Source organism: Macrotis lagotis, chromosome 1 (assembly GCF_037893015.1).
Source record: "Macrotis lagotis isolate mMagLag1 chromosome 1, bilby.v1.9.chrom.fasta, whole genome shotgun sequence".
NCBI classification, from domain to species: domain Eukaryota; kingdom Metazoa; phylum Chordata; class Mammalia; order Peramelemorphia; family Peramelidae; genus Macrotis; species Macrotis lagotis.
The window spans coordinates 765,433,633-765,458,269 of NC_133658.1; the positions used below are offsets into that span (position 1 = coordinate 765,433,633).

At 38.5% G+C, this 24,637-nt stretch overlaps 1 protein-coding gene across 1 annotated transcript; it reads left to right on the top strand.

The window, feature by feature from the left end:
• The first annotated feature begins 4,760 nt into the window (after positions 1–4,760).
• On the top strand, positions 4,761–22,193 carry C1H11orf97 (chromosome 1 C11orf97 homolog). Its single transcript, XM_074216480.1, has 4 exons — positions 4,761–5,094; positions 10,534–10,638; positions 20,763–20,888; positions 22,078–22,193. Exons 1-4 carry the CDS (start codon positions 4,809–4,811, stop codon positions 22,080–22,082), a joined length of 522 nt encoding a protein of 173 aa, XP_074072581.1. The 5' UTR covers positions 4,761–4,808; the 3' UTR covers positions 22,083–22,193.
• Positions 22,194–24,637: the final 2,444 nt, after the last annotated feature.

Here is a 24,637-nt window from a genome sequence, read left to right on the forward strand (position 1 = left end):
CTCTCCCAAATTTTCCAGTTGATTTTTAAACTCCTTCCTTCTTTTTTTTTTTTAAAAGATTTTTTAAGGCAATGGGGTTAAGTAGCTTGCCCAAGGCCACACGGCTAGGCAATTATTAAGTGTCTGAGGTCAGATTTGAACCCAGGTACTCCTGACTCCAAGGCCGGTGCTCTATCCACTGTACCACCTAGCCACCCCGCCTTCCTTACTTCTTCAAGGAAATCTTTCTGTGCCGAAGACCAGATTGTATTCTCAGAGGTTCTAGGTCTCTCTGAGTTAGGGTCTTTTCCTTCCAAGAATTTTTCTATGGATCCACCTTTCCTCTCATCCTTCTTCATTTTGCTAAGACCTTGAGTTGGGGAGGGGCTGGTTCACAGGGGCTTGGGATGGCTAGAGGCTTTACTCACTGAGTGCAATTTCTCTGGCTGGCCAGTAGGAGGTGCTGGTTGCTTTCTCTGGAGTGCCTGTGACCTTGATTGAGCCCTTCTCCTTTAGCTTGAAGGGAGGGGTTGGAGCTATTGAATCCTTTTGCCTCCAATCAGTAGTGGGCTTTACCCTGGGGTGAGGTCATTCCTCTCTCTATTGTCAGCTGGGCTGGTTCTTCTGCTCACACATCTGTGCCTGAGGCAGAAGTAGTGTGCAATTGTTTGTTCCATGAAGGGGCCTCAGCTGCAATGGAGGCACAGACTCAGAGTTCCTCAGACCAGAGGAGCCCAGGGATGGTGTCCGCAGCTCTCCTGCACTGCAACTCTACCCCCAGCCCTATCGGCAAGCTCCAGAGGGTTAGTGCCAACACCAGTGCCTCTGCTCCCTAGTTGACTCAAGCCACCACCATCTAGCCCCACAGCTAATCTAGAAGGTCCAGCTCTCAGGCCCTCAGACTCCTTAGCTCCAATTCTGCTGTTAATCTGGCTGATCTGGGGCTGATCCACCCTCTGTGCCCAGACTCACCCAGCAGAATTCGCCCAATGCTGCTACAGGAGACAAATCCTGAGGTAGATGTTCTTTCTCCTGGCTTGTCTTTATGGGTTTTGTGGGTCGGATTTCTGTTAAGAGGTTTCCTTCATATGATAGATAGGGAAAGATCAGGAGACTTTAGAACTGTGCCTGTCTTCTCTCCACCATCTTGGCCAGAAGTCCGAGATCATTTCTTTAAAGTGCTTTGAAGAACCTTAAAATCCTATACAAATGCTTGATATTTTTATTATTATTCCCTTAATACAGTAAAAAAATATGGGGAAAGAAGGAACAAGCAAATAAATCAGTGGTCCCTTGCTCTACTTTGTTCACCATTCTAATTATTTCAGGAGGAGTCTTTTCCTGGACTGATCAAGAGAAAGGGTGCTGGGGGTGGGGGAATGGAAGGAGAAGAAAGAAGGGGGAGTTTTAAAAGTTGTTTAGACCTTTCATGAGAATGATGGAGGTTAAATTCTAAGTAAGACTTTTTTTCAGAATATATAGTAAAAGAAAAAGTTTCCCTTTCAGATTAGTCCAAAGATTTCACTTTGGTGAAATCTTATTTTTAATGCTTTCCTAATACTTATAAAAGAGAGAGTGGGGGAAAGGAGATAGTCAGCTTTTATAATTCTCTTTCCAACCTCATTTGACATTATTCTCCCTTCTGCGCTCTTCAATTTAACTATACTAAACTTCTCTCAGATCCTCACACAGGATACTCCATCTGCCATCACCATACCTTTATCCTGGCAATCCTCCATACATGAAATGTACTTCCTTCTTATCTACCACTCATAGAATCCTTCTCTTCCTTTAAAATGCACATATTTTTTTGTGCATACCCTTTGATCCAGAAATACCACTACTGGGTAGTATATACCCTGAAGAGATGATGAAAAAGGGTTAAAAACATCACCTGTACAAAAATATTCATAGCAGCCCTGTTTGTGGTGGCAAAGAATTAGAAATCAGGTAAATGTCCTTCAACTAAGGAATGGCTTAACAAACTGTGGTATATGTATGTGATGGAACACTACTGTTCTATTAGAAACCAGGAGGGATGGGAATTCAGGAAGTCTGGAAGGATTTGCATGAACTGATGCTGAGTGAGATGAGCAGAACCAGAGAAACATTGTACAACAGCAACATGGAGGTGATGATCAACTTTGATGGACTTGCTCATTCCATCAGTGCAACAATCAGGGACAATTTGGGGCTGGCTGCAATGGAGAATACCATCTATATCCAGAGAAAGAACTGTGGAGTTTGAACAAAGGCCAAGAACTATTACCTTCAATTTAGAAAAAAAAATTGATATCTAAATATGTAATCTTGCTATCTCGTATACTTTATTTTTCTTCCTTAAGGATGTGATTTCTCTCTCATCACATTCAATTTGGATCAATGTATACCATGGAACGAATGTACAGACTGGCAAATTGCCTTCTGGGGGGGAGGGGAAGTAAGATTAGGAGAAAAATTGTAAAACTCAAAATAAATAAAATTTTTAAAATAAAAAAACACATAATTTTTTTCCTGTCATTTTAACCCTATATTTTACAGCAGCTAGGTGGCCCAGCACTAGAGTCAAGAATATAGGAGCCCAATTGCTAGGGCTTTCCTTCTCAAACTATTATTGAGATTGATATCAAAATATTATTGATATTTTCCCTTTATATACATATATATTTATTTGTGTCTCTTTCCTTGGAACGTAAACTCTTTGAGAAAGATTGTTTTACATGATTGTACATGTATAACCCATATCAGATTACTTGCTGTCATGGGGAAATGAGGAGTGAAGAGCAGTGGAAAAATTTGGAACTCAAAAGCTTGCAAAAAATTATTATTGAAAATCATCTTTACATGTAATTAAAAAAGTAAAATAACATTAAAAAAGAAAAAAGAAAGATTGTTTTATTCTATATATTTGCATCTCCAGAACCTGGCATCTAAATTGGAGCTTATAAAGTTGTCCAGTTGTTTGGCTAATTGTGCAGCAGATGGGAAGACTTAAGATAAAGGTAGTCAACAAAAATTGAGATCAACTTGAATAAAAGGAGTTAATGAATAACCCCTGGGATGTCACCCTTGACTTGAGCTTTTAAACATTTTTATCAATAGCTTGAAAACTTGGAAGGCATGTTTATCAAATTTTCAGATGACATCCCAATAAACTAGCAAGTCAATGTGGCCTAGAATGTGATGAATTAGATAACCTGGAGGATTTAGTTATGTCTCAATACTGAAAGTAAATCTACGTTTCAGAATCATAAACTGAAAGTTGGAGGGGACCTTACAAAAGTCTAGACCAGTTACTACCTGAACCAGAATCACATCTAGGACATCCCCAATAATTGATTATTCCTCTCTAAATTGGCTGGAAAAGAACCATGTTTATCATCTTTTTCACTCTCTTCCTATATCCCAGTGAATCCTTATGATTTGGAAGCTAAGTGCTATAAGAAATTATCTTTAAAAGGTGAGTTTAGGGACAACTGGGTGGCATGACCCTGGAGTCAGGAAGACCTGACTTCAAGTCAGACATTTAATAATTACCTATCTATGAGACCTTGGGCAGGTCACTTAACCCCATTGTCTTGCAAAAAACAAAACAAATTAAAACAAAAGGAAAGGTGAGCTTACCTGAGTTGATGACAATCATTTTTTCCATTATGTTTTACCATTGTTGAGGTACCTGCTAAGGCCCACACTCCACACTTTAGTGAGTCCAGGGTCAGATATAATTTTCATCCACCAATCCATCCATTGTCTCAACCTGTAGGTCCCCTTCCTGAAGACCAGTCAAGCTTGCATCACTTGTTAAGACCTCTTTGCTTTCAGCTTAATCCCCGTGCAGCTCTTTCTTTTGAGTCTTCACAGACTTATTGAATTAGTCTACCATTTCCTTGGTCAGCTAGTCCAAGCCTTCAAGCTACCCTCGGGTCCACAAACAGATGCATTGTTGCTCTGAGTGACCAAGTCAGTATATGCCAACAAAGTGGTCACAAGAGCCCAGGAAGTATACAGGACAAAGGACTTTCCCGTTATCTGGCTTGCTCCCAATTTTGATAGGTTTTTCCTTTTTGGGGGAATGAGATTGAGAAACTAGTCATTTCCTCTACATTGTACATCTCCTTATCCCTGGCCTCCAGGAAGAGAGTGTGGGGAAAAGAGAAATCTCATCGCAATGCCAAGGCATCACAAGTAATTTATCTGCAGACACGCAGTACTTGTAGAAATCCGGGGAGGCTGCCCAGTAAATTTGCGCTTTCACTCCTGGGGAGGGTGGGCTCTGGGCCGGTGGTCTGCAGCAGGCTCCCTGACTCCTGCGGACTGCAGATTGCGAGGATAGCCTTCAGCGCCTCAGGGTCAGCCCTGCATGACCTCAAGGGGTGGCTAGATGGAGTCAGGAGGACCCGGGTTCAAACCCGGCCTCAGACACTTAATAATTCCCTAGCTGGGTGGCCTTGGGCAAGCCACTTAACCCCGTTGCCTTGCAAAAAAAGTAAAAAAAAAGAAAAAAGAAAAATGCCATAAAGAATGGAACGTTGCTCCCTTCCTTAGCCTGGAAGTGAAGCCCCCGGGTCTGGCCAGGCCCCGGCGGTTTCCGGGGTTGGCCTGGGGCGGGGTCGTCCACGTGCGAAGCTTCGGGACCTGGGCTGTAAAAGGTGAGTCTGGAGGGGGGCGGTCCGCGGGGGTCCTCGGGCGCCCCACCCCCACCCCGGGGCACCGGCCAGGCTTCGGATCACGCGGCACGCCCCCCCCCCTCCGCTCCGTCCGCGCTCCGGGCGGTTGAGGCGCTTCGTTCCCATGGCAACCAGCCGGGCGGGGAGGAGCCCGCCGTCTCCATGGCAACGGGGGACGCCTCCCGCCTGGCCCGGGCCCAGCGGCGCTGCGAGAAGAGTTCGGAGGCGGCGGAGGTGAGGGCCTTCGGCGACATGAGGGCAGCGGAGGCGGCCGCGGTGCGGCGGCGCGAGGAGGAGGAGGAGGAGGAGGAGGAGGAGGACGGCGACGAGGACGCGGGCGGGGAGGCGGAGCGGGAGCAGAGGCCGCAGCCCCCGCCGCCCGCCGGCGTGGCCTGCCTGGTCTGTGGCGAGCTGACCGGCGGCTGCCACCCCGAGCGCGGCAAGCCCTGTGAGTAGGCCGGCCGGGCGGGGCGGGCCGGGCCGGGGGCGGGGGGCCGGGCCCGGGGGGCCGCCAGCTCCGCCCCCCGCGGAGGTAGACCCAGCCCCGCGAGGGCCCCCAGCTGGGGAGCCGGGCCCCAGTCCGCCCGGCTTCCCCCGCCGCAGACTCGGGGCCTTCCGACCCCGGACCACCCAAAGGTCCCTTCTGAACCTCGGGTTCCTTCTTGGAAAAAAGGAGGCAAGGGCGGCACCGGCCCTGAGTTCGAATGCGGCCTCACCTAGCCCTGGGGCCTTGGGCCAGCCGCCTCACCCCATGGCCTTGCAAAAACTCAAAAAAAACAAACTCAAGACCAGCTCTAATCCCACAAAAAATGTAACTTCCCTCCCTCCCTTCCCTGGCATGCAAGTCATAACCAAAACTTCCTGCTTGGGTCTAAATGCCACCAAGGTCACACTCGCCTTGCACCACCCCTGCAGGTTCTTTGGCATTTGTGACCTTGGCAGAAGCCCGAACTTGTGGGAATGCCGTCACTGTGGCCTCCACCCCATCCCAGCAAGGTCGTCCGCTGTCACACACCAAGAAGTTGGCTTCCCGGCTTCAGACCTACAAGAACATAATGGTTTCTCGATTTTGCAGTTACTTTGCAGCACCCGCTTCTTGATAGGCAATCCATGCTTAGGAATGATAATGGTGGAGCCATAGTTGAGAGAGGAACACAATAGGGTTCCAGGTTTTCTGAATACTCTGAATACTCTGAATACTTGATTGCACTCTAGAGAATCCTCCTCCCTCTGCATCCAACATGTCTGTAACATTCTGCCTTGGTAGACCTCCTGAGACTTCATCAGAGGCAGAACAAGTCACTGGATAATAAGGAGAAGGCTCATCTCCATTTGCTATTAGGTCTAATAAGTTAGGTTCTGCTATTAAATCACCTCATTAGAGTGTGGTCCATCTAATTAGATACTAGAGAAAAATATTGTGCATTTGTATCACTTAAAATTTCAAATTAAGTATTTTTATTTGTTAAAATTATCATACAATACCATAAATCTTTAGGCTTATAAAAAATATAAAATGTTTAGAAAAAATAGAAATGTTTAAAACTTTTTAACTGTTGGACAGTACATTTAGGAGATTAGACCTGCTGTCTGAACTAACTAGCACTGTGATCTTAGAAAAAGTTGCCAAACTTTTCTGTGTTAAGGGGGAGACTTCATCTGCCTCTTAGGTACTGACAGTAACATGAATTAATGTAATACAGACTTGTGAAGGTACTTCAAAAGTAATGTTCTTGATTCCAGGAACAGAATAATTACTAAGTTTATTTTCCATGGGAGTTGAGGTCAATTCATTTTCCATTAACTTTCTCCTCAAACTTAAAAAAAAACCCAACTTTCTCCTTTCACACCTTATTAGAGGTTGTGTATATTCTATAAATCAAGTCAGGTTTTCAATTATGTAAAAAAAGGAGATGACACTTGATAGAAAATGGTTTTCAACCTATTTCTTCAAAGGGACAGAAAAATAAATAACCTTTTGAACCTTTAGGACTGACAGAAATGAAATGAAAATATTTTCATGTTTAATTTCAATGTTTATCCTATGATTTGTTGGATTAAAAGTTTCAATTTTGTCATTGTATCCTCAGGACCTAAACAGGGTATCTTTCATGAAGTAGGTGCTTAATAAATGCTTGTTGCATTTAATTGAATGCACTTCATATAGAATTCCAATTATTACATCGTAAAAGGTCTAAAAGAAACCTGCATTGTATGTATGTGCTGATACTACCCTCCAAAAGCAGTCCTGAAATACACCTACTTTTAGCTGTATTCAGTGCTCTAAAGAATCACAGAACCTCAGAGTCAAAAGTTACTTTAGGTAGACCTACTTGACCACACTCAGTGCCAGTATTTCCACCACATGAAATCCACCACATACAAAGACTAGAGTAGGAAGGGATTGCCAAAGGGGTTTCAACTCTCATCTGTTTCATCTTCCAAATCCTGTCAATAACAATCAGGGATCAATCAGGGATTGATCATCTAGGCTCTTCTTTGAAATTATCCAGTAATTGGAATCATGCACTTTCTTAACCAAGCAGGCCATTCAATTTTCAGTGAAGGGGAGAATTTCTAGTACTATAAGAGACTTTAAAGCTATGGTCCTATAAAAATTATTAGAGCCTACTTATATAAAGTCAAAATCTTCTGTTTAACTTTTAACTATTTTAATTCACCACCCTGTGGCTCAATAGAACAAGACTACCCCCTCTTAAACATGAGAACCTTTGAAAAATATGTCATCTTAAAACTATTTTCATTGATGTTTTGAATTAGCACTATTTTGAAGATCCTTGCCATTCTGGTTGCATCTCCTTAATATGTCCATTAATATTTCAGTAATTCGATGGAGCTATAATCTCAATGACATGGCTGTTCCACCAAAGTCAAGGATCACCATCCACACTAGCCTTCTCATTATATACAATTCTTTTTCTTGTTCTTCCACCAATTCTAAGATGCAAGAGATCTTTTTCTTTTGTTGTTGAGACATTTTTCAGTTATGCTCAACTCTTCATGATGCCATCTGGGTTTTCTTGGCAAGAATACTGATGTGGTTTGTCATTTCCTTCACCAGCTCATTTTTTGGATGAGGAAAGTGTCATTTGCCCAGGTCACACAGTAAGTTTTGGAAGCCATATTTGAACTAAGGAAGAAGTCTTCCTGATTCCTGACTCCAGACCCAGTGCTCTACCACCTAGCTGCCAATCTTTTTCTAAAATCCTTTAAATTTAGAATTTGGGTTTACACTCAGTTGTCTCATCTATTATCCCTAATTGTTAATACATGACTCACATACCTCTTCCAATACTTATTTCACTTCCCTATTGACTTTCCTATCAACTGCACTTTCATTTTAAAATTATGTTATATCAAGATTGTACTATAGCACATTACCTGGAGAAAATTTGCATTAAAGCTAAACATTTGTGTCAGGGAGCAGTTCAGAATTGTTAAAAGCAGTGGTATAAAGTTCAAACAAAAATGTGACCACAATACTTTACATAAGGATCCCTCCAAGCCATACATATTGACTTAACCACATATTAACATTTATCTGTGGTCTGTTGTATCTTTATTTCTCTTGTTAAATATTTCCCAATTACTTTTTTTTTTGTTTTGGCAAGGCAGTGGGGTTAAATGACTTGCCCAAAGTCACTCAGCTAAATTAAATATTAAGTATCTGAGGCCTAATTTGAACTAGCCTGACTGGTGCTCTATCCACTGTACCACCTAGCTGATCCCTCCCTCCCCCAATTACATTTTAATGAGGCTCTGACACTTAGAGACATGTTTAACTTCTCTAGTTTAAAGCATGACATAATTTTCCAACTCTAATCTAGCCTGCTCTTTTCTATCTATTCTGTGTCCAACTACTTATACAGATCAAATCATCACACAATGAACTGTACACTGTATACTATAGTAATGAAACCCAAGATTACATTTGTTTTTAGTTTTGCTTTTTGAGGAGCTACATTGCTCAACTATTTGGAGCTCTCTTTTAAATAAAATCAATAGGGTGGCTAGGTGGTGCAATGGAGCATGGAAAAAGGAATCACTTTGATGAATTCCTGAATTCTTAAAATATCGAAGCATTTAAAAATATTTATGATGGTAGCTATCCAATTAGAAAAAGAAAAGAGATCCAATTTCACCCTCTAAAAATTATTGGTACATTAACAGATGCTACTTAACAATCCTTTTATTGGGGGCGGCTAGGTGGCGTAATAGATAAAGCACCGGCCTTGGAGTCAGGAGTACCTGGGTTCAAATGTGACCTTAGACACTTAATAATTACCTAGCTGTGTGGCCTTTGGCAAGCCACTTAACTCCATTTGCCTTGCAAAAATCTAAAAAAAAAAAAAAAAAAAAGGACAAAGAAAGCATATTGTTCCAAATGGATTGAAAGATATTAATGAAGAGAAGAGAAAAAACAGACCTCTCTTATAGGTTATACATACATGAATTTTCAACTTTATGCAGAATGAGTCCATCTGGTTATTCCACTATCCAATTTAACTCATCCTATCTCTTCAGCATCTTTGCTATCACTTTATCAAATCCTTTTGATTCCATTTCTGTAACTTTCCTATTCCTATCCTTTTGATCCTAATAACTAATGTAAGTCTTCCATTAGGTATCTGAGACAGCTAGATGGTATAGTGAATACAGCACTGGGTCAAGAGTCAGGAAAATGAGTTCAAATCTGGCTTCAAATACTTATTAGCTATGTGACCTGGAAAAGTCAATTAAACCCTCCCTGCCTCGGTTTCCCCAATTGTAAAATGGACATAAGAGCACTTATCTCCCAGGGTTGTTATAAGAATCAAATGAGATAACAGCACTTAGCACAGGAACTGGCACAGTTATCCCTTCCACATCCCAACTTTCCCCATCATACTTTCAGTGTATCATCAGTTGGCACAAGAAATAAAATGAGAATTTGGGGAGTTTTGTGGAAGCTGCAGATGACATGTGAAGGCTAACTAATGACACAGAAAACATTTAAAAATCAGAAATTCCTAACATATTTGTATAGTATTGCATAATATCATATTTTATCTTTTCATACCATAATAATTAGGCTGCTTTTGGGTAGCACAAAGGGAGTGTCAATTTTATAAAGATTTTCTAGATCTCAGGGGTGCTACACCCCTGACTCCCCATGATGTGGAAGGGATAACTAGACACAACAGGTGCTTGATCAATGCTGCTTTTCTACCATACACCTTGACTTTGATAATACTTCTCCTAACAAGTGTTTCTGCTTCTACCTTTTTCCCCCCTCTTCTAATTCATCTTTCATACCTTTCTAGGTTATTCTTTAGGCATAGACTCAGTTGTGTCACTTTTCTGCTAAGAAAATTTCAATATTTCCTTCTCTACTGGGATAAGGTTCAAATTCCTTTGTATGGCATTCCTGATCCTCCACCCTATTTCCACCCACCTTTCTAACCTTATGTCATATTTCTTCCTTTCATATTCCTATAAAAAAATAGATTTCAGAAAAACTGGAGTTTTCTGCCCAAAATACAACTTACGCTACCCCAGACCCACTCCTTCCTTTACTATTATTCTCTCAAAATACTGAAAGAAGTGGATAGTTGCCCTGGTAGGTTAAAAATGCAGTAGCAAATTATCTAAGGCTAATTCATTCACCAAAGTGAAATTAAGTGCCATTATGATTAAGTTACAATGCACAAAATATCCCAAAGTCTGAGACTCTGGGCTAAACTGTTCATGATGTACATGCACATGCACTTGACGTGGTGTTTAAGACCAGTTTGTATTGGACAAACATGTATAATTACTGAATACTTAAACAATATGCATTTTTCTCTTTAATGGGAATTAATCCATTTTGTTAATGTTTTAATAGGGAAAAAATTCCTGTATTGTGAGCCTCATAAGAGAATTAAGGAAGTACTTGAAGAAGAACTTTTTATTCAAAGAGATGAATGCCACATCAGAAATCCTTCTACAGGTAAAATCTGTGTCTGATACTTAGCATGTATTCAGGAAATGAAAACTAAATTGTCCATTTGAGGATAGTGTTTTTGCTCTGTGAGGAAAGGGTTTTTGTTTGGTTTGTTTTTTCCAGGAACTATAATCTCCCACAATGATTAAGTTTAAATAGCTAAATAAAAATTTTTTTGAGTTTAAAAAAAGGCCAGTTAAGTTTTTAGGGAATTTTTAAAATGTCTGTTAAGTGCTATACTTTCCCCTTACCTTTCAAAAACAATTTATAATCATTTTAAGCAGTTTTTTTTCCAATTAAACTTTTAATGAGTGTGACTATGAACAAAATAATAATAAAAAACTTGCACCATCTAGATTGGTCAATGATTTGATATATACACACTCTCATATGTTTCTATATTTTAGTTGTAGCTGATTGATTATCTTAATGCTAGTTCTTTAGATGACCATCAATAAATGTTATTTTGAAACATTACTGTGATTAGGAGACCTGCTTTTACATTGTTCTCCATTGCTAGGTAGTCAGTAGAGTCTTTGATTTACAGTGTTATTGTTAACTTTGTTAGGAAATTTTTTTTTAATATATGATGTTAAAAATTTTGTTTATATCTTGGAATCTGAAGTTTTAGTAGAAAAATAACTATCAGGAAAGTCAATGGGGTAATATTACTCAATTGCAGATGTATTCTAAGAATTCATCTATCAATGAAGTAAGGCATACCTATGATGTATTCTTACTTATTAGTAGCAGTTAAGTGGTGCAGTGGATAAAGCCCTGACCTTGGACACTTGACATTTACTAGGACAAGGCATTGATTCATATCTGGCTACTGGACCCAGATGGCTTTGGAGGAGAAAGTGAGACTGGTAACAGAGCATTCTTGATGAGCAAGAGCATAACCCCTTCACTCAAATCCAGTTCATGTGCTTGTCATGGCATCACTTCCCTGATGTTGTGGTTTTGTTTGAAAATGAAGGATAGGGGCGGCTAGGTGGCATAGTGAATAAAGCACTGGCCCTGGAGTCAGGAGTACCTGGGTTCAAATCCAGTCTCAGACACTTAATAATTACCTAGCTGTGTGGCCTTGGACAAGCCACTTAACCCCATTTGCCTTGCAAAAATCTAAAAAAAAAGAAAAAAATGAAGGATAAAATATTTTATCTCCCTAATGTCATGGTCTTTGAGAATGAAGGACAAACATTATCACTTGTTAATACCACTAGAGGTTGTGCAAAATGTATTTTCAAAGCAACTGCAATTTCAGGGAATTTAGATCTACTAAAAAAAGGTTATGGAATGCACAAACCCTTTCTCCACTGGGCCAGAATATGGAGAGAAATTGTTGTGAAAAAAAGTGGAAGCTTTTATCTGCCTCCAGGCCAATTTAAATTAATCCCACAAATATTTAAGTGCTTAGTATGTGCACTTTGAATTTTGGGTACAAAGACAAAATGAAAAAGCAGGAATCCTCCTGGACATTTAAATAGTTGAATTATATACATGGGTTCATGATTTAAAGCTGGAAAGAAACTTAGAGGTCACCAGTTCAACTGTCTTCATTATGTACATTAAAGAATGGAAAACCAGTGACTCTTGAGGTCCCACATATAGGGAAATGTCAGTCATGTGAATGCAGGCTGTTGGTCTCCAGATTTAGTACTCTAGAATTGCCCCACAACTAAGGGATTTATAAAGTGATTCCCTTATAAAGTGTTACTCGATCAGAGCTTGGAGGGAGCTGAGAATTTTAAGAAATGATGATAAGGAGAGATTGCATTACAAGCCTGGAAGAAGGTAGGTGAATGCTATGGAGGTCTCACATGGCAAGCTGAGTCTGGGGAACAGCAAAGAAGCTAGCTAGTACTAGGCTTAGAGTTAATGAAGGGACCTACCATTAAATAAGCCTAAAAAATAGTCTTGAGTCAAAGAAGCTTGTATTTTATCCTAGAGGAAAGAAGGAGCCTCAAATTTTCTTGGGAAGGAAATGCCATAATCAAATGTTCTTTATGGTTGTTTTCATGATTATGTGGAGGATGAACTGGATGCGGGAGAGTCTAGAAGTCAAGAGTTCAATTAGAAGTCTGTTGTAATAGTCCATGCAAGGACCTTTGAGTGGTAGCCATGTAGGTATAGAAAGGGCGATATTTGCCAGATAAATTGTGAAGGAATAATCTACTAGATTTAACAATCGATTGGATTGATGATCAAGCTGAACATATCCAACCAGCAGCTAGTGATCTGGGACTCGAGATTGGGATTAGATATTTACACTTCAAATCATTGTGCATAGACATGATAACAACCCATAGGAGCTGATGAAATCAGAGAGAAGGCTCAGAGGAAGAAGAGAAGAGGGCAGAGTTTCTGAGGAGATTTGCCACTAGAAGGACAAACATGGATAATAGACCAGCAAAAGGGGTGGGGAGGAGAATTAAAGAAGGCTAGGAAAAAAAGATTGATTTGGAAGAGCAGCTGTGAGGGAGTGTAGTGAGGCATTAATTTGGAAGAATAAAGGGATTATTGTGTAACAGTTAAGACCCAATTGATATTAGATAGTATAAATTTATGGGTGGCTCAGTCAACGTGATTGAATTCAGGAAAAGAGAAGGCAGCAATAATGGAGATGCAGTATTGCAATTTGACAAGATGTAAATAGATACAGGCATGGGGACAAGGATATATTATGCATCCATTCATAGTTTTAACAAAAACATTAATTTATAATAGTAACTTTCATCATCCTGAAAAGGGAAAGCAACCTTATGATCAGATTTTTTAAAAATGAAAATTTGAGTCAGTTCCCAAAATTCTTCCTTCCTGAGCACTATCTCAATGGTTTAGGGATGTTAGACTTTCACTTTGGAAATGAAGGAGTCTTCACTCCTAAGCTATTGTCTAAGTTTCTAAATTTCTATATAACTTGAGAGCTATAGTTATTCACTTTTCTAAATCTCTCCCTCTGGATGTCTCTTTCTTCTCTCTTTTTGTTCTGGTGTATGATTTCATGTAGGGGGGTATTTCCTTTGTGGAAACTCCCCATCAGTGCAGATTGACAGCTCAGCTAAAACTAGAGTTTTATGCTTTCAAAATCTTAAATGCATTTAGTCTTTTTTCCCAGTTAAGTTTTGCAAAGTTAACTATTATGAAATATTGGGCTTTAAAATTTCTCATTTTCCATAATTTTTAGATTTGTTTTTTCTTTTGTTCCATGGTCAGATCTTCATTCATTGCCTAATTTTGGCATGGAAGTGAATCTGGGTTCTTAAAGGCTAATCCAGATTTTTGTCAAGCTGGAAAGGCCTTGGGTATGAACCCATGATATTCTTTATCATGCAGTACCTAGTCTTGCTGAGTTTGGAGAGGTTTATTACCAGGTAGGGTACAGGTGATAAATTGTTTAGCCATAACTCTCAAAGGTCAACTTCCAAGTCATTGAGCAACTGTAATATGTATCAGCAAAGTGAATACTCAAGTGATGAAACCATACAATACTGAAGAATTGAAGTATTTTTCTTACTTTTAGCATTTTTCAGACCTTGAATCCTTTTACAGTGAATTTGAAAAGTTTATGAATAAATCAATGAACTTTTAAAAAATCTCCCATTCGGTAGTGGAGGAGATCTGGTATAATAGAAAACCATTCTACTCCCCATGGTAAAGGGGTTATTCAGACCTGGCAGTTTGAGGAGTGATCAAAATTAGTATTAGGTGGCAAAGATAAGTCATCCCAAATCTGCCTCTGTTGAAGCTTAGGTACCTTCTCTAAAATCCTAAGACCTCATTATACTAGCCTAGAACCTTATTCTAGGACTAACATTCTCTTCATTGTGAGCAAAGTGGTCTGAGGACTTTGCCTAGAAGGGTCAGAATACTCTCTCAGACAAGATTTTTACCTTCATATTTCTTCCCTAGACTGGAAGATCTTAGAAAGATGGTGATACAGGAATGGGCACTTTATTTCCCACAGAATGTTCAAATACAAATCCTCTGTTTGGCTCTTCATAACCTAGGCCTTCCCCCCACCCAATCAGTATCTTTTCAGTCAGCTTATACCTGCTCTTTCATCCCTTCCTCCAGCTACCCTGTGACTTTGGTCCCCTTGAACCTCCTCAGATAAAATAATGCTTCTCCTGACTGTCCCCCCATGTCTAGAATTCTCACCTCATCTCTGTCTTCTGGCTTCTCTGCTGTCCTTCAACCCCCAGCTAAAATCACATCTTCTACATACAGAAAACCTAATCCACTCTTACATCTGATGCCTTCCCCCAACTAAATATTTCTTTTTATCTGGTATATACATATTTCTGTGGGGACAGCTAGGTGGAAAAGTGGATAGAACTCTGGCCTTGGAGTCAGGAGGACAGAACTGACCTCAGATACTTGACTCTTACTAGCTGTGTGACTTTGGACAAGTCACTTAACCCTGATTGACTTGTATCCAGGGTCATCTCCAGTCACCCTGATTCATATCTGGCTACTGGGCCCAAATGATTCTGGAGAAGAAAATGAGGCTGGGGACTTAGCACAGCACCCCCCCCCCCTCACTTAAATCCAGTTTATGTGCTTGTCATGGTATCACCTTACTGGTGACAGTGGTCTTCTTCAAAAATGAAGGACAATATTTATATAACTCTTTTTTTTGCAGGTTGTCTCTCCCATTAGACAATGAGCTCCTTGAAGACAAGGGCTGTGTTTTCCCTTTCTTTGTATCTTCAGTGGTTAGCACAGTAGGCATTTTATTAAAGTTTATTGACTGACAGCGTATAAAGAGAAAGAAGAAATAATTGGAATGAACGTAAGAACAAGTCATTCCTTCAAGCAAGAGACAAGAAGGGAAACTCTTCAAGAGCTCTGAGACAAACTGAACTTCTGATAAGAGGAAGGTCCCTAACCAGCTAATTGTAGTTCTACTCTTAACTTCCCTGAATACAAGCTAATAGAGGGGCATAGCCATGACAGGAGAATTCTCTCTAAGTCATATATCAAATCTGTGTCTTCTCCTGCTGTCCTAGGCCTACCCTTTGGGAACAGAGATTGTCCTGTTACACACCCCCCCCCCCCCGCCCAAGCCCCTAGGACACAACACAGGCACCTGACACATGTTTGCTGAAAAAATAGATGAATGAATGAATTTAATACTTAGACACCCAAAAGAAAAGACATACTTTTAAATTTTAATACTCCACTATTCTCCTTTGTGCAAATGGAGAAAAATTAAGAGTGATACTCATCAAAGTATACAGATATGTGTTGACATAACTGTCAAGCCAGAGTCTCAGGATAAATTTACTTTACTTTTTAAAATGTTTTTAAAAAATCAACCAACAGACTATATTTATATTATGGAAATACATATAGTATTTATTTTCTTCTAAACTTTTTTCTGTATCAGTCAATTTTCACAGTCCAGAGATGAAGGGAATCAAAATATGAATATAGGATCATTCTTGACTTTTTAACAAAATCAAGTACACCTTTCTAGGAATTTCAAGCAGAAATACTAGGGTAGTAATTCAGACAATTCAGGGTAGTTAAGAAATCTGACTTAGAATGGAAAGTAGAATTAAAAGATATTATTAACATTTGATTCCAAGACTCAGAAAAAGAATCTGATTCCTGACCCTTAACTTCCTTTTCATGCTGGTTGTCATTTCTTACCTAAGGACAGTGGTCAGAACTTGTTCTGCCACTTAGTAATGCAGATTCTCTTTAGGCAAAGTCACTCAGTCTCTCCCATCTCCAGAATATCTCTCTCTAATCTCTCTCATACTCTTTTGTAAAGGGGAGGTTAACAATCACGTTTAGATCACCTGCCTCCCTGGATTGCTAGAAACAAAGTGCTTTGTCAACCATAATATCGCAATTGCACTCTCATTGCTGTGGTTGTAAATTACAAAATCCTTCCTCCTCTTGTCCCTCACACTTTCTTTCTGGACTGGCAGAGCTAGGCATGCTCACCAGCTAAGGAAACAAGTGCCACATAGTAAACCTCCTCTCCATTTTCAGATGTCCCCCTGCCCAAGCCCCTGGGACACAACACAGGCACAGATGTGTTCAGATACAAAGGAATAGCAAAAGCTCACAAGCTAAATGACTTTTCTTGAGTCAGAACTGCCTGTTCCCTAAACTCAGCATGAGGCACCAGATGTATTAACACATGACTGCTGTTCTATTATTATTTTCTATATACTCCTGTGCATTTACATTCATTATACTTAGAATGTATTCAGAGGTAGCTTTGGTAACTGTGTCTAAGAGAACACAAATAATTAAACTGAATTGCAAATGGGTTCTAGCTATTGCACTTTAAATAAGTACTAGCTATCTACCTTGTATAAAGCACCTGGCTTAGTTCTGTGGAAATAGAGGGATGAAAAAAGCTGCTGCTTACTGATGCTTAGGCACTATCCTTAGAGCAAGGGGTAGGGAACCTCTGACCCATAGGCCATATTGGTCTGACTGACATTGCCAATTCAACTGCAAATGGGACTCGAAATTCAACAAATCTCAGAGCTTTTTAGTGAATCAGTTAAATATTTGACAAAATATAACCCAAGAATGATATTATGGGGGCACTTAGGTTGTACAATGGATAGAGCACCAGCCCTGGAGTCAGGAGGTCCTGAGTTCAAATCTGGCATCAGACACTTAATAATTACCTAACTGTGTGACCTTGAGCAAGTCACTTAACCCTATTGCATTGCAAAACAAACAAACAAAGAATGATGTTATAAATATTCAAAAAAAACCCTTGACAGAAAAAAAGGTTCCCCATCCCTGGAGGCCAAATCCTTAGTTTTATGGATGAAGAAACCAAGACGATCAAGTGGCCCAATATTATGCAAATAGTGTCAGAGATTGAATTGTTGACTCCAGAATTGATGTCCTTTCTGTTATTCCATATACATCATTCTGTTCTATACATTTTTTTTCTTGCCACCTAGCTGGCCCTGTCCTATACTTTTAAAAAAATTTCTATTTAAGGTTATGAGGTTAAGAGTGACTTACCCAAGGTCACACAGTTAAGCAATTAATTCAGTGTTTGAGGTGAGATTTGAACTCAGGTCTTCTTACTCTAGGGCTGGTACTCTATTCATTACCCCACTTAGCTGTCCCTCATCCTATACTTTTTATTTTTTTTTGTTTTTTTTTTTGTTTTGGGTTTTTTTTTTTTTGCAAGGCAATAGGGTTAAGTGGCTTGCCCAAGGCCACACAGCTAGATAATTATTAAGTGTCTGAGGCCAGATTTGAACTCAGGTACTCCTGATTCCAGGGCCAGTGCTCTGTCTACTGCACCACCTAGCTGCCCCCATCCTATACTTTTTAAACTGGCTCTCTATTCCTTCTCACCATATACAGCTAACTTAAAATTTATCTTCTTTGTTACTCCTAGCAATAGGAAGCTAGGTGACTCAGTGGAGAGAGCCCAGTCTTGGAGTCAAGGAGATCTGAGTTCAAATTCATCCTCAGACACTTAGTACCTTGTGACCCTGAGCAAGTCATTTAATCCCATTTTACCTTAATTTCCTCATCTGTAAAATGAACTGGAGAAGGAATGGCGAACCATTCCAGTGGTTTTCCCAAGAAAACCCCAAATGAGATCATGAAGAGCTGGATATAATTGAAATAAGTTAAAAAGCTAGGTGACACAGTGAATAGAGTCTGGCACCTAGGGCCTTCTCTAGGACTCACCTTCTGAGTTCATATGTGATCCTACTAGTTGTGTGACCCGGGGCAAGTCACTTAACCCTGTTTGCTTTAGTTTTCTCAACTACAAAATAAGGATAATGATTTTATCTGCCTGCCAGGATTGTTGTCAGGATCAGATTTAGGCACCATGTAATTGGTAGGCTACCTAGGCCAACTTCACACTTTAACCTAAATCTGACTGTGTCTATTACAATGGGCCCTTAATAAATGTGGACTGATTGAATGAATACAGAGCCCTTTATATGAAGGACTGACAGATTTCTACCTCCTGTCAGAATAGAAGAACAGGAAATTGGATTGAATTGCAAAAAGAGATTTGTTAGGTATAAGGAACAATGTGTAAATTGTGAGATCTTTACAGAAGGAGGTTGTGGAATGGCTTTCCTTGAAGTTGTTTAAGAAAAGAATAAAAAAAAATCTGCCTTGTCAGATGGCAATGGTAGGATTCTGCTTGCAAATAATCTATTCCCAAATCAGAGAATAGATGAAAAATGCAAGTTCAGTTTTGCAAAAAAAAAAAAAAAATGCCAACTATTCCACTGTTTAGTGTCTAAGTGACTGAGGGATGTCAATGATTAGATACAGTAATTTATGGCGATAACTATATTTCCATAGTGCTTTACAGTTGACAAAATATTTTCCTCACAACCCTATGAGGCAGATAATAGCTGTAACTATTACTATCTTCATTTTACTACTGGGACTCAGATTAAGTGATTTAATCCAGGTTCATTGTTAGAAAGTGATGTATTATGTGAGGGATTATAGCACTCTTAGTTAACCCCAGTGGCTCCCTATTACCTCTAGGGTCCAATACAAACCCCTTTATTTGACCCTCATACCTAGTCTCCGTGCTATTTTTCCTGCTGTGCTAGAGGTTACCCTCCTTCATCCCATCTATTGTCTGCCAAACTGACTTTCTCTCCTTCCCTCACAATCCCTCTCTGTTTCCTTGCCTCATCTGGTGCCCATGCCCAGAAATCCTCACCTCTGCCTCCTAGAATCCTTAGCTTCCTTAGCACCATCACCTTCCCCATTACCCTATTCATTTTTGGTATATACTTAAATGTGTCCATGCTGTCTCCTGTAATAGAATTGAAGCTCTTGTGGCCAGGGACAGTTTTTCTTGTCTTTATATTACCCAGCACCTGGCATGATGAAGTATTTCATAAATAAATGATTGATTGATTGATGATGAGACATTCTTGGCAACATGAAGATATTTTATACCATAAGAAACATGGTCATTGCTGTGGCCCTATGAAGAATATCTATTTAAAACTGTAGTTATTAGTCCCAGAAGTAAAACAAGCATCTCTTCATGTTGTTTTACTTATGCCCATTACTCCCTGCTCTCCACAGAGTTGGAGTGTTCTGGTTAACCCTTCTTGACTTTTAAGACAGCTTCTCCTTAGAGTCAGTGCCAGTTACATGATGAGATTATTAAATTATATTTAGTGAATTGCATTTCTTGCCTAGACTTATGAGTTTTACATGTTAATTTGTCCTTGTATCTGCATATATTGTAGGCATTGCTTTTCAAAAATGCTTGCTACAATTATTTTAAAAACATATTTTTAAAGCATTTTAAACCAGATCCATCTTTGCAATCCAGAATTTTCTTTACTTCTCTCAATTTAGGGATTTGTGAAGATTCTTGGATCCACTGGAGAACTGAGTATGATCACATTTGACCATATCACTAATTTTTGTAAATTATTATTTTGAAAATCCTACTTCCAAGAATTAAATCAGAATCAGAGAAGGCTGACTGCATGAAATAATTCCAAAAATTGCCTCCTAGAATTCTATGCTAAAGTTAGATGAAGATCACAGGCATTTGAATTTAGGGTAATTCTGTGAATATATGATATGCTTTGTCCAAGGTTTCACTTAATATATTTTAGTAATGTTGGATATATCAGTTAACTGTATATATTTGTTGGTCTAGAACTATAATTTCATTGGTGGAAGAAATTTCTCAGGAGAAAACTCCCTTCATCAAAGTAGATGAGAAGCTATACTCCTAGAGAACCACCTGGAGTACCAAGTCACAAAGAAGAATGTCTGAGGCAGGTCTTGAACCCAAATATTCCTGATTTTTACAGCATCTTAATATTGCCTGTCTCTCCATTATATTTTACAAACAACTTTTACTCAAAATGTTTTTACTCTGATTTTTATTTAAATTTATTTATAGGCAAGTGAAATTAACTAAAAATTTTGAAAATATTTAATAAGAACTTGCTAAATGAAAATGACCTTATTTGCTTGATTTAACAAGGAGACCAATTAATTTAGAACAAACTAAAGAATCATCTAAAAACAGAGAGTGTTGGGAGTTTTTAAATTATTTAGGCTAGAATTGAAACAAGCTAACTAACAATTCATTTGATTGTTTTTAAAAATATCAACAGTGGCTCTGGAAGGGATCTGGAGCATTAAAAGGAACTTCTCCATAGGAAGTTTGAAGCCAGGATCACAGAATAAAAACAATTTACTTCCGCAACCTAAATACTATTCCAGACATGGAGGAATAAGAAGTAAGATGCACATGTTCTTCTAACTCAGAAAAGAAAAAGTATGCTTGATTATGAAATAATGTTATATACTATATTAGAATAGCTTTGAATCAGTTTTTTTCCTTTGTTTCCATTAATTAAAAAGTGCTTAGTATCATCCATTTTAATTCATTGTTCAAAACATAACAGTTTACTTGATTAACATCTTGGTGCAATAGAAGTTTATACTAAATTATTTTCATTATTTTTATTATTTTCTTTCACTTTCTGGAATATAGTTAGCATCAGGACCCTCACAAAGGAAGATGTCCCAAATTCACTTTCTTCCAGATTGTGAGATATATATAATCATACAACCCAATGAAACAGGGTTAGAAAGTATTACAAAAAAGTATTGGGGGCAAAGAATGCCCTTCTCTTATTACAAATAACCATTATTGTTCCATAAAAGAATGGGTAATATAATGAGCTACAATGATGGCAGGCAGGCAAGTGTGGAGGTTGCTAGTCCAAGTGTAGAGCTCTTCCTTTGGCATTGAAGGTAGGGGCAGTTTCTTATTCATTCTTAACTCTCATAGCCAATGTTTGAGTATTTGTAGAAGAGACCAGATTTATAAAAAACCAGGATTTATAATCTAAGAACACCTATAGGGTCATGCAAAAGTCTGTATACATGCTGGAAACATAGGCAGGAAAGGAGTCTGTGCATCTAGAGCTGGCTACTTGGAGATGTGAAAGTATATCTACAAGTAGGAAATGAATCCAACTGAGGCTTTGCTTATATACTGAAGTTCAGATATCCAGCAAACTTAACTTTTCTTGGGTTCTTGTCTTTCTGCTTCTTAACTATTCTATTGTTTGTCCTTTTGCGTACACACATAAAAAGAAGTCAATATGCTTCTTGCAACATTCATTACATACCTTGTTTCTTCAAAATAAATAAATTAGAGCCAGTGTACCTTAGATATAGTTTTTAAATTGAATTCTCAAATGAAAACTACTTATGTCCTCTTGGCTTTTATTATTTCCTTAATTTCCTTAATTTACAGGTAGTAAGTTTGCTTACTGAGCAAGGGTCCTTTGGTTTGACCATCAAATGAGTATTCATTTGTTAAAAATAAAAATAAGAATTGTCTCAAAATATGATAGAGCTAAATTTGATGCATTTCTCCATGCAAGATAATTACTTATTTGTGTTTCTTTCCTCTAGGATAAGTAACTGTCTTCCATTGAGAAGTCCTCTCTTATTGTCCTTGGAACTAAGAAGAAATCTAAGTACATACCCTAATCTATTTTAAAAGAATAAAATAAAATGTTTTATTCTAAGTTTTTCTTGTTGGCAGTTATTTCTCTCTTGCCTCTAAACACTTCAGATTCAAGAAGGGGACCCAGCCTGGATCCACCATGATGAGGAACTGTAGAAGAACTTTGATGGAAGAAATATTAGTACCTTTTGAATTTGTCTTAATTGGTAGAAATTATGTGTTGATTCATTAATTCTTTGCAAACATTATCACATGAAGTTTACAAATTGTTAATGAAAATAAGACTTCTATTCATAAAATATAATGAATATAAATTAAATGATATAAATTTAAAATTGCATTTAAAACACAGAATTAGGTCTAGAATCAGTGCTCTTTAGGGAGCATTGAATTCAAAAGCTCCTTATTAAATGTAGTGCTACCCTTGGAGTCTGAAAGATCAAAGCTCAGATTCTGCCTCTGCATTTAACTAGGCATGTGACCAAGGGTGAGTCATTTAACTTCTGTCTTCTTCAGTTTCCTCATCTGTTAAATCTGTTAAATTAAGGTTGTATCAATACCTGTAGTCATTGTAGGGTTCAAATGAGATTGTGTATGTTCAGCACCTGTGGAGTATAAAGTCTATATTGCTATTATCTAAAATGAGGAAATAGAGGCCTAGTGGAGAAATCACTTGTCAAAGATTAAACAAAGATGGCTCAAGAAATTTTCCTCTATTTCCTGACCTCCCTCCAGCACTTTTTCCAAAGTTATCATTTTATTCTATGGGTATAACTTGGAAATATTGTGGGTTTGATTCCAGACCATTGCAATAAAAGAAATCAATAAATTTTGATTTATAAAAAATAAAGAATTTGTTTATATTATACTGTAATCTATGAAGTACAAAATAGTATTATTGTATCTAAAAAAACATTGTACACCTTGGGCAAGTCATTTAACCCCATTGCCTTGCCAAAAGAACCATCTTCAATGTACATATATTTATTAAAAATACTTTATTGCTAAAAAAAAATGCTTATCCATCATCTGAGACAGAGGGTCTTGCTTCAATATTGACTACTATGATGGATACTTGAGGTTGGAGTGACTGGGGCAATTTCTTAAAATATAATAGCAATGGGGCAGCTACATAGCGTAGTGGATAAAGCACCGGCCCTTGGAATCAGGAGTACCTGGGTTCAAATCCGGTCTCACTTAATAACTACCTAGCTGTGTGGCCTTGGGCAAGCCACTTAACCCCATTTGCCTTGCAGAAACCTAAAAAAAAAATATATATATATATATATATATATATATATATATATATGTATGTATATAATGGCAATGAAATTTGACTTTTCCATTCAACTTGAAGCCATTGTAGAGTTGGTTATCATTTGGTCTAATTTCAATATTATTGTATCTCAGAAAACAGGAAGACCCAAGGAGAGGGAGAGAGATTGGAATGGCGGGTGGTTGGACCATTCAGAACATTCATAACATTTGTCAATTAAATTCACCATCTTATATGGGTGTAGTTTGTGATGCTTCAAAACAATTACAATAGTAACATCAGATATTATTGATCACAAATTACTACAACAGATATAATAATGATGAAAAAACTACATTTCACTATATCCTTGTTGCATGTCCTTACTTGTTTAGGACAAAGTTTGAAATATGAGAATTATCAAAATATGACACAAAGACAATTTGATCACATGCTATTGAAAAATAGTCTTGGGGCCGCTAGGTGGTGCAGTGGATAGAGCACTGGCCCTGGAGTCAGGAGTACCTCAGTTCAAATCCAGCCTTAATAATTACGTAGCTGTGTGGCCTTGGGCAAGCTGCTTAACCTCCAAAAAAAAAAAAAGAAGAAAAATAGTCTTGCTGGACAAAAGGTTGCAACAAACCTTTGATTTGTTAATTAAAAAAAAGCTGCAAAAAGCAATAAAGTGAAGCCCAATAAAATCACAAGTTCCTGGACTAACCCCTTCGTAAAATTATATGTATACAGAAATAAATCTAGATAGAGATAAAAGTTAAATAAAAAGTGACACATAACTGCAAGGCCTTCCTCATGAAGATATCCCCATCAAATAATTATGATAGTTACTAATTGGTTAATGAGTGCTAGATAATTGGTCAATTGGTTAATGAGTAATAGAGTGCTGGGCCTAGAGTCAGGACACTGTCTGACCCTGATTAAGTCACTTAATCTCTGTCTGCCTTAATCATTGGAAAAGAAAATGGCAAAACACTCCAGTATCTTTGTCAAAAAAGCCCCATATGAGTGACATAGAGTCACACAGAACTGACAATTGGTGATATTTCAGCTGGATATCTTCACGTCCATTCTCTTATCTTGGGATTGCACTCAGAATCTGTAGGTATTTCTGTCATTTAGTTGTGCAAAGCCTGAACCAGTGATAGTTTTTTCTGCAGGGATGACATGTATAGCAAAGCATATGGATAATAAAAAAGACTAAACAGCACTACTCCCAATGGAAGTATCTTTAA

Coding starts and splice junctions, on each gene's coding strand:
- C1H11orf97 (XM_074216480.1), top strand. CDS start 4,809: ATGGCAACGGGGGACGCCTCCCGCCTGGCCCGGGCCCAGCGGCGCTGC. Junction 5,095..10,533: donor CCCCGAGCGCGGCAAGCCCT/GTGAGTAGGCCG, acceptor ATGTTTTAATAG/GGAAAAAATTCCTGTATTGT. Junction 10,639..20,762: donor CATCAGAAATCCTTCTACAG/GTAAAATCTGTG, acceptor AAATATCAACAG/TGGCTCTGGAAGGGATCTGG.